This window comes from Actinia tenebrosa, unplaced genomic scaffold, assembly GCF_029948245.1.
Source record: "Actinia tenebrosa isolate PJP-AT-01 unplaced genomic scaffold, QUT_ActTen_1.0 PGA_scaffold8__29_contigs__length_14323225, whole genome shotgun sequence".
Taxonomy (NCBI): domain Eukaryota; kingdom Metazoa; phylum Cnidaria; class Anthozoa; order Actiniaria; family Actiniidae; genus Actinia; species Actinia tenebrosa.
This window is the reverse complement of record NW_028292585.1, coordinates 9,521,004-9,534,635: the sequence shown is the minus strand read 5'-3', so window position 1 is coordinate 9,534,635 and position 13,632 is coordinate 9,521,004. Positions and strand designations below refer to the sequence as shown.

At 34.4% G+C, this 13,632-nt stretch overlaps 2 protein-coding genes across 2 annotated transcripts; one reads left to right on the top strand and one right to left on the bottom strand.

The window, feature by feature from the left end:
• Positions 1-219: 219 nt before the first annotated feature.
• LOC116302746 (protein MEMO1) lies at positions 220-6,050 on the top strand. The gene is made up of 9 exons (XM_089040794.1): positions 220-400; positions 539-620; positions 718-786; positions 1,163-1,275; positions 1,862-1,973; positions 2,837-2,979; positions 3,266-3,342; positions 4,141-4,245; positions 4,587-6,050. Exons 1-9 carry the CDS (start codon positions 352-354, stop codon positions 4,725-4,727), a joined length of 891 nt encoding a protein of 296 aa, XP_088896920.1. The 5' UTR covers positions 220-351; the 3' UTR covers positions 4,728-6,050.
• A 2,627-nt stretch (positions 6,051-8,677) lies between these two features.
• LOC116302738 (ras-related protein Rab-1A) lies at positions 8,678-12,701 on the bottom strand. The gene is made up of 7 exons (XM_031712101.2): positions 12,516-12,701; positions 12,309-12,381; positions 12,122-12,169; positions 11,945-11,992; positions 11,667-11,762; positions 10,828-10,959; positions 8,678-10,115 (listed from the first exon to the last, which is right to left on the bottom strand). The coding sequence occupies exons 1-7, from the start codon at positions 12,536-12,538 to the stop codon at positions 9,918-9,920; spliced, it is 618 nt and encodes a 205-aa protein (XP_031567961.1). The 5' UTR covers positions 12,539-12,701; the 3' UTR covers positions 8,678-9,917.
• Between the last annotated feature and the right edge of the window lie 931 nt (positions 12,702-13,632).

Sequence of the window (13,632 nt, the reverse complement as noted above, 5' to 3'; positions counted from 1 at the left end):
TGCGAATGGAAATGATCCAATTAGAAAGAGAATTTGAAAATAATACAAAGAGCTGCTCATATGGGATTATAGAGTGATGATACGATCTCCCTTCCAGGGCTCCGTAATTAACAGTCACGTAATTGTTTCCATTTTTTTCATTGTTACGTAATTTTATCGACCAGCGTTTTCTCCCTATTGTTCATGCTCAGGGTATTCTTGTTTCTCGCCCCAGTCCTCTCACGGTCACAGTGTGAAACAAAAATCTTTTTACAGTTTTGGCACGCGAACCTCTTCTAAACATTTCTAGTTTTTTTTATCCTAGCCATCACGTATCAGTTTTGCCCATTTTCGTGTTCCCAGTCAAGTGAAATGTCTGTTCGTAAGGCTAAACATGCGGGGAGCTGGTATTCATCAAACGGTACTTAAGACAAAGACCTTTACCATATATTCTTCTTGCTTTGTTCCTCATCGAGCAAAGTTCTCAGTGATAGAACTTTTTTCTATTTTTGATACTCCCGTTTTAAAAAGTCATTGATCTTTCTGTTTGTTATATCAGCTCGAGAATTAAATAACCAGCTTGATGGTTGGCTTTCTACCGTTAATACCGTGTATCGTCCAGCCAGAGCCATCATTGCTCCGTGAGTTCCTTTGTTGTTTTGTGGTCTCCTTCCAATTTTGTCATTCTTATTTATAGTTTTCATTTTTTCAACAATTTTTCTTTTTCGTATTTTCCAGGCATGCGGGCTATAGTTATTGTGGAGCTTGTGGGGCGTACGCTTATAAACAAGTAGATCCTACAACAGTGTAAGCAGACTAATACATCAAAACAGACCGAATCATTATGCCTCCTTTGGTACTACTCATTGTGCCTGCTTAGCCAGTGATGATTCATTTTATTCATGTTTGATGTATTTACTAACTTGTATTTACATGTATATCTTGTTGGTATATCAAGATATTAGGGATATTAGTTTAAACTGTTTAGAATACCAATGTCTGTTGTCATCTGAATTCATTGGTGATTCATTATAAAAGTTTTTCGAATTTTAGCTGCTGTCTACAACATTATCCCCTCTCCCCCATGATTTGTAATGATATCAAAACGTATTTTTCAGACCATAAGCTCCACGAACAAGCTTAATAGAGCTTAGTATTTTTTCTATGTATTTGCATATTTCAGAAAACGTGTTTTCATTCTTGGACCATCTCATCATGTCCTCTTGACTGGATGTGCATTGACTGGGAGCTCTTTTTACAATACTCCTTTGTATAATTTAGAAGTAGATAAGGAAGGTAAGCCTATGAAAGGTCAATGTAGGATTAGATGTACAGTATGTATTTATTGTGATATACTCCTTGCAAAATTTTGGTTTGGAAATAATTGCAAAATTTTGTTTTGGAAATAATTGCAAAGCAACAATATCTATCTATGTATGGTAATATGTATTTACACTTAGTATATAAATTAGCCACCTGTTAATTCGATTCTGTTTCAAAAACTAAGGAATGAATTTTCATGGAATGATTTACATCAAACTTGTCTAAATTAAATAAAAAAATGCAATTATACTATATATTAAAAAAATAATGTTGTATATGTACCTACTATTTTACATTCCAATTAATCCTAAAATTTCAGCATTCCTTCTTGAATTAGTGGTAGTCATACAGCAAAATATTGTTAATAATGATAAATTTTCAATATTTTCAAGTCGTTCTTAATTAAATCTCCGTAAAATGATTTCTTTCCTCTAAAGTTCCCATTTTCCTTACATACAAATTTTCAATATGCCCATAATAGGATTATATAATGTTTACCTTGGTTTTTGGTTGTGAAGGCTTATAATGATTTCCATTTTATTTTTCATTCAATCTACAGTAACTGAAGAGTTAATGGAAACCGGGTTATTTGAAAAAATGAATAGATCAACAGACGAAGATGAACACAGTATAGAACTACATCTTCCATATATAGCGAAGGCCATGGAAAGGTATGTTATAGATCTAAGCTATGTACTTATCTGATCAAACTCATTAATAATTCATGAGGAAAACACAACAGAAATCATAACCGTGAAGAGTGTTGTAAATATGTTACAAAATTGTGTTCATTTGCATAAACTTTATTTTGGATTTTCTTGGCCAGATTCACTTTAATTTTGAAAATTTTAGTGAAACACAAAGGAACTAACCTAGACGTTTGATAAGTAATATACTGTATTTGTGTCTGTGTTGTATCCTATATACAACTCGAGGCGTATATCTGATACAACACGGCCACTCATACTGTATATATTACATAACACTAATGAGATGGGTCACGTGCTACTTTGGTGCTATCGTTCTTGCCTGGGGTCACAGTTTCTATTTCCGGCTGAGCAACATATGTGAGTTAAGATTGTTTGATATGTTGTTCTCTTCCTTGCCATGAACTTGGGTTTTTCTTGAGGTTCCCCACTTTTCCTCCCACTATAATAATGATGCTAATTGACTAAACAAAAGAAAGTGTGCAAGGGAGTGGGGTAGAACAAGTCAATGACACCATCATACAAACATCCTATTTTTGCCAATACTGACATGTTTGAATTCACACCAAAAGAACTTTGATGACATAAAAATAATATATCTACCAGTAGGTTCTTCAAAAACTTTAGCTAAATTAATTCAAGAATGTCGTAAGCTATATCATAGTAAAAATAGTGAAGACTTTATAACCATTAGTGTAGCCAGATTTAAATGTGACTACATGAGTTGTAGTTGTATTCAATTGTTGTTTCTCACTCATAAATATATCATAAATAAACTCTCAGGCATAACATATTTTGTACTTACCAGGTTTTCCTTTTATTTCTAGCAAAAGAAATAAATTTACTATTGTCCCTATCCTTGTTGGTTCACTTTCATCAGAGAAGGAAAGAGAATATGGAAAATTACTTAGTAAATACTTGCTGAATCCAGATAATTTGTTTGTTGTATCATCAGATTTTTGTCATTGGGGTATGTATAAACGTTTCTTTCTTTGCAGCCATTATTATTGCCATAAAAAATCATGTGTTCATTGCCAGCTTTGTATGAAAACGATTTGTGGTAATTGAAAAGTCAGGATCAACCAATCAAATTTAAGAATTATAAGAGATAACTTGATTAACACAGGATTTTACTTTTTGACAATTTTGGGTTTTGTTATATTCCAGATCCTAAATTCCAGCATACAGTATAGAGTAACCCAATTCTATCTATATCCATAATTACTGTATCCATAATTATGATTTTTTCTGATTAGGAAAGAGGTTTCATTATTTTTATCGTGATAGCAGATATGAGCAGATAAATGAATCAATTGAAGCTTTAGATAAGAAGGTAAGGGGTATACATACATTAGAACTTGTCAGAGTTCTAAAGTTTCAACTCCTCATTCTTTAGATTATAGACATACTTGTTTAGTAACTGAGCTCCATGCCATACAAACTGTGAACACTTCCGCGAGTTTATGATTTCTTTTTGACTATTTTCAGTTGTGCCCTTTTTACCACTAACCAATTACAGGCTGTAGGTATTGCTGTTTCAATGTCGCTACACTGATGAACAATAATTATACTCTTATTGAAACATCAAAGGGAAGCACTGATACCTAATTGGTTTTATACATAGTTAAGAGCACAAACTTGTCAAAAAACTTGTCAAAAATTAATCATAAACCTGTGGAAGTGTTCACAGTATGGTGCGTAGCACAACCAATAGACCTCCTCAGCTTGGACATAATGTTGTCCCATTTCAGACCATGTGTCATTCCCTTGAGAATGAGATTCTTTATTTGAGTTGTATCCAGTTCATGTGTCTTCTCATGTGCAACCGAGCACAACCGTTAAACAAAGAAAGGATACTCTAGGGAATGACACATGGTCTAAAATGGGACAACATTACATTCAAGCAGTCGGAGGTCAATTGACATTCTCAGTTTTCATTCCTTTTTTAGGGGGGAGGAGTAGGTGGGTGGAGAGGCTGCTATATCTGTTACTGCCCCCACACCCCTTACATGAGAAAGTCAGGGATGAAAAAAGTTTTCGTAACAATTTTTTAGTAGTGAGATACTTTATTTTTGAGGTATTCTAATCCCTTTATTTCATATTGTTCTTTTTCTATCTTTGTTATTTTCAGGGTATGGACTATATTGAACAGCTTGATGCTGTTGGGTTTTCTGAGTACATTAAGAAATATAGAAACACTATATGTGGAAGGTATCCAATTGGAGTATTCTTGAATGTAAGTACACAACAATTACAGTAATCTCTTGGTACTTTTCACAGTTTTTTAAACTTGCCCCCAGAAAAGCCAAAACATAAACGAAAGCAATCATGTAGTGAACTCATTCTACAATCATATCTTACTAATAAAAGCCAGAAATGTTTTTTTCTCCCTATTTGGTTGAGCTGCCTTTGAATTTGGCAGGAAGTTTCATGTCAATACGAGGGAGCTTGGCACTCGAACTCTTGTACTGACTTGCTACGGCACTGATGAAATCTATTTCTAACCCCAACATGTTTTTTGTTTTCTGTACAAGAAACTTTTGACCAAGTTACTTTAATAGTGTACTTTTTTTACAGGCAGTTGAAGCTTTAAAGCAGCTCAATGGTTTATCACCTAAAATGACCTTCAGGTTTCTCAAATATTCCCAGTCCAATCAGTGTGAAGATTTTGAGGATAGCTCAGTTAGTTATGCTGCTGGTGTGCTGTTAATGTCATGAAAACACCTTCAGTTGGTACTTTATCTAATGTTTGCTTGTTTCATATTAAGTTATTTTCTGTATTATTGGTAACCTTCTATTTCAAACGAAAGTGGAGAACTATTTAGCAAATTTTATTTACTTTATATTTCCTGATGTTTTCTTGCTTTATATTAAGTTATTTTCTGTATTATTGGTATTAGCTGGTGTGCTGTTAATGTCATGAAAACACCTTCAGTTGGTACTTTATCTAATGTTTGCTTGCTTCATATTAAGTTATTTTCTGTATTATTGGTAACCTTCTATTTCAAATGAAAGTGGAGAACTATTTTCGACGAGCCTGAATGGGCTAGGAGTCAATAGCCCATGAGGCCAATTGTTTTAGTCAAATCCAACTAGTCAGTCAAGTGTATAGATGCAAACAAGTTAGCTTTATTAAAGTTAAATTTACTATTTTGGTTTTCAAAGCTGGCACTTTTCGTTACTAAGTAGAATATAACTCATAGCCTAGTAGTAGTCCAATCAATCAGAATGCAGCATTGATGAAAGAACTCTAGTTGGATTTGACTAGTATTTTGTAATAGTCTCTACAGCTGCTTTTGGCAGGGATTATGACTGATTATAATTCAACAATTCTTTTTCCTCTCTCTTTTCCCCTTTTCTCAATGGAATTTGACTATCGAAGTGACTTCATTGAAACCGTGAACAAACATGTAAGTGCTATTTACACAAAGGCAGGGTAAGCCTACTCCTGTGGAGGACTTTGTCTTCTGTTTTTATTGTCTACTGGAGAAAAAGGAAAACTCAAGACTTGTTACACCAGGGTCACCTTATTTGACGTCTTCTAAAGAAGGCTTAAGATATTTGTTAAATGAAATAACTCACACTGTGCTCTTCCAAACTCTAGATTGTATTTTGATTGCTTGAAAATATTTCTGCAGTAAATGAATGCTCATCATGAGTCTTTCCTTTAGCTCATTGGTTGCAGCCATTCTCAATCACACGCGCCCTCTAGCAATTAATGTTTCTGTCCTGATGAAGAAGATTTTGGTGGACGGCAATCAAAGGGTGTTTTCATAAAAATGTCAGAAAGCACAAAGCTATGAGGGCATGTGCCTATAGAATGTCATGGAAATGCCTTGATTGACGTCTAGCAAAAGCTTTTTCATCGCAACTTACATAATCGCTAGAGGGTTTTTGATATTGAGATGGCTGTAAAGATCCGACTAGCATCCGGAAGGTCATAGGTTCAAGTTTCTCTTTCAGCTAATGACAATTGTAAAATTATTTTATAATATTTTGTTTGCGCTTGGGATTGCAAGGAATTAAACATTTTATAACATTTGGGTGTTACAAGATTGCACTAGATACAGTATCTTTGTTTACAAATCTATGGGTTTGCCTTTTTTTATAGGAACTAATTTAAAATTATTGAAATTATTGCCAATCCCCAAGTGCTTTATGTTTGCACACAGCACAGCAAGCAAGTTTTTTATTTCTTTTATAAAATACAAATTACAATAATAGATAGGAATGACGCAACAGAAAGTGCGCGCGCGTGCAATGTGCTCTCATAAAGCACGTGCTCCAAACCAATCAGAACGCGACATTCATAACAGTTATTTTATAAAGGCTTTTTAAGATTTTTGAAATCAAATCATTTTACATCCATAAATCTTAAAAAGCCAGTATGTTAGAATTTTTCCAAATATAAAGAAAGTATGTAGCAAACTTTAAAAAGGTTACCTTTCAAGATCTGGCTCAGGGAACGGTCAAGGGAACCATAGACGCTTTGCACCATCACGTGATGGCAGCCATGACAGGAGGCAGGAACAATATTATTGAATCTGGTCTAATCTGATTTACATGAGAAAAAAATTTTTCTCAGGGAAAAACAACTCTATTGTTGTGTGACCTGCCATGGCTACCATCATGCGATGGTGCAAAGCCTCTATTTTGAGTCCCAATTCAGGACCTAACTTCTGTAATTCAGGCTCTGCCCAAAAATGGAAAAAAAAAAAGGTTTTAAACATTACCCACCATTCTCTATCTCTTATGCCCAATAAAAAATGAAAGTTCCCATATATGCCACTGGTATTATACAATATAGTTATTATTATTTCCTCTGTTTTTATAAGTTCAACTCAAAAGTAACTCAAATTATAGCCAGGCCTTTCAAGTTCGAGCTTCCAGACCAACACCAAATTCATCTGCTTTTGTCAAGTTAGTCAAAAGTTAGAAAACTCTTTTACATGTCACAGCAAGAATGAATTTCTAGAAAATGTCCATACCAACTGAGTCTCCCAGGAACCACAAAGGCAGGGGTTTGAATATCCCCCTATTTTACAGCTCTCTCAAGAAGGGAGAATCAACCTCTTTAACTACTGTTATAACAAGCTCCTCATCGAGAGGGTTGGATATTTTCTAAACAAATAAATTTAATTAAGTAAGAATAAGCTCTGACCTCCATACCCCTGGAACTATAAATTGTGCATTTCTGACTACCCTGAGAGCTGGGTGATTTGACTTGAATTGATTCAAAAGGGTCAAGGTAATGAACTATTAACTGCCTTGACTTATGTGACATTTTCTATTAGTCTAAACCTACTAATGGTCTGTCACAAATCATGTGCTGTGATTGGCTGGGTACTGGTCTCATAGTAATAGATCACTAGTAGCAAAAAGCGCCAGTTTTGAAAACCAAAACAATGGTGGGTTACTTGCATTTTCAACCTAATTTCAAAATTATATGTACCCATTCATTTGACCTATTAGTAGGTTTAGACTAAAACAATTAGACCATAGTTAATGGAGTGGAATGGTTAGGAAACCTATTGTTCTATGTTTTTGTTGATCTCCATTGTTATATGACATTGACATGTGCACAGTGAAGGAAATTAGTTACTCCATTTGTTCACAGTATTAGGGAACATAAAAGTTTTTTACCCTTAAAAATCGTTCTAAAATATGTATTATTTGTTAATTAATCCTATATGATAAATATTAATTTTTTATTGAAAATGAAATTGCCCTTTTTAATGCTTTCTTATTTAACATCTAGTAACTTAACTGCATCTGTACGAAAATATTTATTCGCATGGTAAATTTTGGTCATGCTATGAAAGTTTTTACTTTCAAAGTGTTCATGCATGAAAATAGTAAGGAAATGAGCATTTTCAGCCATACTTGCTTTGGTTCATTGTGCACCGTCATGCAGTAACCGTCATGCAGTTACGATTCAACATCAAAGGCAAAACAATAGCTTTGTTCTATGGAGTTTCCAAACCATTCCACTCCATTAACTATGATTGGACCTTTCACCCTCATGGTCTATTGTCAAGTTAAATTATAGCCCACACTTTTCATGAACTAACTACAGTAACTTTAGGATCTTACTTCAGTTTGTCGTGTTGTATGTTGTAAAAAAAAAAAGTAATTGTTTGAACAAAAGAAAACAATTTCGATAAAAAATAAATGAATGCCTAATATACTAAATGCATGAAAACTACATCCATTGATTTTGTTCTTGCTTCCCACTTGTATCAAAATGTAACATTGCTAATGTCAGCAGTTGTTTGAAGGGTGAATAGTGCCATCCAACAGATAAACTTTGTAACTTTACTATTATCATTGACAAATTTATTAGAGCACACAGCATGCACGTGCCCTTGCATTTTATAAAAGAAATAAAAAACTTGCTCACTGTGCTGTGTGGAGTCATAAAGCACCTGGGGATTGGCAGAACACTTGAGAAGTGTCGAGAAGTACTACGCTATGTGTTGTGCTCCTCCCAACACTTCTCTCGTGTTCTACCTATCCCTGCGTGCTTTATAACAGCACACAGAACGAGCGCATGTTTTCTATTCCTTCAATGTAGCAGGAAAAGAGCTATGGATTGTAGGGAAGGTAAGGGCTAACATTCTGCACACCAAACCTAAACAAATAAAGAATAACATTGATTCACATCAATCTCAAAAGCCCATGTCATTTTAATTAACAGATAACACTCCAGATAACACACAACAATTAAAGAGGTTTCAGATTTGTGCAATTAATCTATAACAAATTAATTATGAACTTTATACAATTTAAAAAAGTACTTTATAATGATTAGATAGTATAGTGTATACTAAAACTTATTGAGCCATTTTTCTACCACTATGATGTTTTGGCCACGATAATTACCAGGGTTTAACTTTTAAAGGGTATTAGAGAAATTGTTTTCAGTTAATAAATCTATATAATGTGCTCTTTACAGACTATAACTAGCACTGCCACATTAATGAATATTTTAACAAACAAAACTAATAAAGGACTACTTTGACGATATGGTGGCCATCTTGCCAGGGGGGCAAAACAAAACAAAGATGAACGAAAATATATAGTTTTGCTTTTGTCTTCATTTATAGGTAAAGGTGATTGTGCCATATTATTTCAACTTTTGCGGTATTCTCCTGTGGTGATCTGTTAATATCATTGTCATTACTGTTACAAAGCTTAATTTGCACCCTGGATGCCCCATGATGCCTTGCATTCCAAGATGGCCACCATATCGTCAAAGTAGTTCACTGACAGTTGCATGTATACTGCTTGAAAGGCTTAAGTAGTTTTTAAACACTGCTCTTTAATCAATAATAAACAAGGTTTGTATACTGACTATTCATTTAATAACCAAACCCCAAATGATAAATAATCAGCACTTTATTGTCGCAAATACAATGGTTCAATACTATATTAAAGTAAGACCACTGTGGGATGGGGAGTTTAAACAGCAAAGCAATCACAAGATAGCACATCTGTTGACCTTATTTTGTCAGATCTATTTTAATTCCTCATATTCATCTTAGAAAAATTCAAACTACTATTTTTATACAGATCTTTTAAGTGAATGGCAGTATCTTTCAAGTGACATGCATGCAAATGAATGGGATTGAGCTATATTTATACTTGCATGCACTGCCAGTTAACGACATTGCATGTTGAGAAGATACGATCTTAATTTGGGTAGGATCTCCTAAGTGCTCTCATTTTGTGACTTTCTACATTTTTTAAAGCTTTAAATTGTTAACATTAACAAAATGAGAACTCTAAGGAGAGTTGTTCTGGTTGCTTTCTTCGCCAGTTATTCACTTACATTAAGTAGTATGTCTTGGTAACCACAAATAAAGAATCTGGCAATCAATAGTCTTTTATGATCTAATTTTGGAAGTACTAACAACAGCCCCCACTACTGGGTTTGACTGGTGAGCTGGAGTTGATTTTAACATTACTACCAGGTCCTTGAGCAGAAGGAGATGGACCCATGCGGTTTTTAATTTCTGCAGCCATTGTCATGAAAGCTTGTTCCACATTTGTTGCATTCTTTGCACTTGTTTCAAGGAAGGGTACACCAAGAGATTCAGCATATTCCTGTAGACAAGTAGTGTAATTATAATCATTAGCACCTAACCTCTACACTTTCTTATACTTTTACCTAAAAGTGTATGCACATATAGTATATATTGATTTCTTTCCTTTCAGGATTAGTATAACACGAGGTATTCCTAGAGGAATTGTTCTGGGGGATACGATAACAGGTCATCTTTTCTTAAGCAAAAAAACATCCATTGTTTTGTCCCCCAGAACAATTTTTTTTCTCAGGACTTGGTGCAAAGGGTCTATATATATATATCTTTCATTTTATATCAAAATCTAAGCAACAAGATTCCAAACAATTCTTTCAGCATCTTTGTTAGGATGGCTTATATTTTGATACAAAAACATTTTAAAAAAGGGTCTTAGGCACTTTAAATATCAAATTTGTGTAATTGACAAGTTCAGGCTAGAACTTGTACAAATAAATGGGAAAGGGTCTAAATATTCAATGTTCAAGGTTCAAGGTTTGCTTTCAGAACAAAAATTTAGTTAATTCATGCGGGATTCCTGAGAATTTGGCAGGGAAATGGTACATATAATTGAGACCACACTATGCCCCTGGTGCATGTGCAACAAACACCATACAAAGAAAGATTACTAAAGAATTAACAAATGGTTCAGTGCTTGTTGAGTACAATAAATCTTGATTTTATTTTTGTCATTGCTATTTATAGTAAATTAGCCCAAACAAGCAAGCACAACATACCTTGGCTGTTGTAAAGTCAACAACTTTCTTTGTTGTAAGATCACACTTGTTCCCAACAAGAAGTTTATTCACATTTTCACAGGCATAACGGTCAATTTCTTGTAACCACTGCTTGACATTATTAAATGATTCCTAAAAAAGTATACATTAACAAAGTTATATTTAATTTCATTGGATTAGGATATGACACCATAAAATCTATGCCATCATATTATCCAGAAATAACTTCAGTTATGTAGCTTCTGGTTAATAATTAAGTCAAAGTACCAGCAATAAGGTGACTAAAACCATACGTTAACCATTTATTTTCTTGAAGTGAATATGTACAATATCAAAACATTGCTCGAAAATTTAGGATCTTAGTTTCTAGTTTTACCCTTACGCAAAAAGCGAGAAATTGAGACATAATAGAATCAAATAACAATTGCTAAATAACCAATTACACATTATGTAATATAGTACACTCACATACAGAAAAATGTATTCTTTAACATACTTTTGTACAAGCTGAATTTTAATCTATGCTTTTCTGAACAAATTATCAACCAAGTTGAAACAAAACACAAAACGAAAGAGTAGTTAATGATGACAAATGCAATGGGAGGTATAGAAAGGAAGATGGGCTTTGATCAAGTGCTTGAAAATAAACACGATTACAAAACATACAAAGTGAAGACCCAATTTGGTATTAACAAAGAGTATTTACTCTTTCTTGCTCTTCTTTACGACGTAGAAGAAGAAGAAAAAGTAAATCACAGTCTCTCTAGGAAAATCGTTTATATCGTTAAATTACGTATGACGTTGCAGAAAAAAGGTAATAATATTCGTACTGAACAAACCTGATCTGTGACATCGTAGACTACGATGATACCGTGGGCACCACGATAATAACTAGATGTTATAGTCCTAAATCTTTCTTGGCCGGCTGTGTCCCACTTTAAACAAAAACCAACAAAGAAAATGATAACCAAAAAGGCAAAACGTCTGATCAATAACTAATTGATAAATATCTTTGGACAAAGCATTGCAAATATACGACGTCATATTTATAAGAATAAATTATGCAATTTCTTCAACATGGAAATATAGCTTTAATATAACAGTACAAGGGTCTTACGATTTGTAGTTTTATTGTCTTGCCATCCAACTCTATGGTTCGGATTTTCTGTTGGTGCAAAATGAGACCATTTTGACGTTAGGAAGTGTTGGGTTCAAAGTACTCTTGCCTACTGCCAGCAAGTAAAATTATCACAGTAAAAATTTATCGAAATTTGGGATTACTTTGAATACTTACAAAATCAACGCCGATTGTGCTGATATAGCTCTCTGTGTAGGTATCATCCTAAGGTAGAAAATCGTTCAAAAGTAGATAAGGAATATGATATGAATTATGGTTTCCATCGAGCTATTAGGCAATACTTGCACTGTACTTCTCTTTCTGGGGTGGTGGGACGACAACACAACTAAGAACTCTTGCTTACCGCAAAACGAAGCAACAAGCACGACTTTCCAACGCCAGAATCGCCAATAAGTAGAAGCTTGAACAGGTAATCACTGTCGGGAAAAGAAAGACAATTTATCTTCCATCAAACGCAATACGTAGGTTGGAGCTATCGTTCAATGGCTCAGAGTTCTCCATCAAACATGGCCACAGGAAAGCATCAATTTATGCCATTTTTTCAACTTACTATTCGGGATTCATAGTTGACATGTTAAGCTATAACCCACGCCTTTATGTATGAAACAGAATTTACTTTCTTCCCAACTTAAATCTGGTAGAAAAGATGTTAAAATGCCGGTGTTTCGGCCAATTTGTCGAGAAAGAGGAAGCGAGTTGCTCAGTCAGCTTGGCGTGGTGCTAACAATGCTCCTTAGAGGGGGGATGGGCTAATTCACCAAAACCATGACGTCATCTCTGCAGACGACGTGGCAGAAACTCCGAAAGCTCAGCGTTTCTTTCCGAGTGATTCCGAATATAACCGGAAACAAGGAAATTTCCCGAACAAGGATCGTATTTATTGCCAATTTTTCACAGAGAAGAATATATTATTTTTCATCTTTCCTTACGTTATTATTTAGCTTTTAGATGATAATAAAACTTGCTATAACTTCTTTAAGATCAGGTTTTAATGAGCTATAACTAGAAATAAACAATCGTGTCCCAGCAATTCTTAACGGCACTGCATTTTTTTTGGGCTTACATTTGGTTTTCATGCTTCAACTTCTTGGAGACAAATGTTACAAATAAGTCACAGTTAAATAATTCCATAACGAGCCTACATTACCGCAAGATATATGAGGTACAATCTGATATTTAACTCCGTCTTGAGGCACGACAACGTTCCCAGCGGCTCCCAGGTGCCGAACGCCACGGTTTTCATGATCTTCAATAATTAAGGACGTTCATGGGCAAAATATCCCATCGTCAGATTTAAAAAAAAAAAAGCACAATGAAAGAACATCATGCTAGTAGTAAAATAAGCAAATAAAATAACGTTTTTATGGTGTTTTAATTTTGCTTATCAAAACATTGGAATGACGACATTACGATGAGCGCACTCTCTAAATTCATGCATGCGGAAAGAATGCGCGCGTACAATGTTAACAAATCAATGACACAGTTCTAGCTTAATATAGCAGACCACGCATTAATATAAATCACAACAATAACTGAAGATTCAGCAGTTTGTGCAAAGTAGACTTCAATCTTGACAAGTCACACATAGTGACGAAAAAAATAGAGCGTGAACAATAGCTAATAAAGTTAACTATCATGCGTGAACTTAAGTGGAATAAAAGTAACAG

What these genes read in the sequence shown, in the direction of transcription:
- LOC116302746 (XM_089040794.1), top strand. Translation starts at nt 352, where the DNA reads ATGTCTGTTCGTAAGGCTAAACATGCGGGGAGCTGGTATTCATCAAAC. An exon ending in GCCAGAGCCATCATTGCTCC is followed by an intron (nt 621 to 717) that starts GTGAGTTCCTTT and finishes CGTATTTTCCAG; the next exon opens with GCATGCGGGCTATAGTTATT. An exon ending in ATAGCGAAGGCCATGGAAAG is followed by an intron (nt 1,974 to 2,836) that starts GTATGTTATAGA and finishes TTTTATTTCTAG; the next exon opens with CAAAAGAAATAAATTTACTA.
- LOC116302738 (XM_031712101.2), bottom strand. Translation starts at nt 12,538, where the DNA reads ATGTCAACTATGAATCCCGAATA. An exon ending in TCAACTATGAATCCCGAATA is followed by an intron (nt 12,382 to 12,515) that starts GTAAGTTGAAAA and finishes TTTTCCCGACAG; the next exon opens with TGATTACCTGTTCAAGCTTC. An exon ending in GCACAATCGGCGTTGATTTT is followed by an intron (nt 11,993 to 12,121) that starts GTAAGTATTCAA and finishes TTGCACCAACAG; the next exon opens with AAAATCCGAACCATAGAGTT.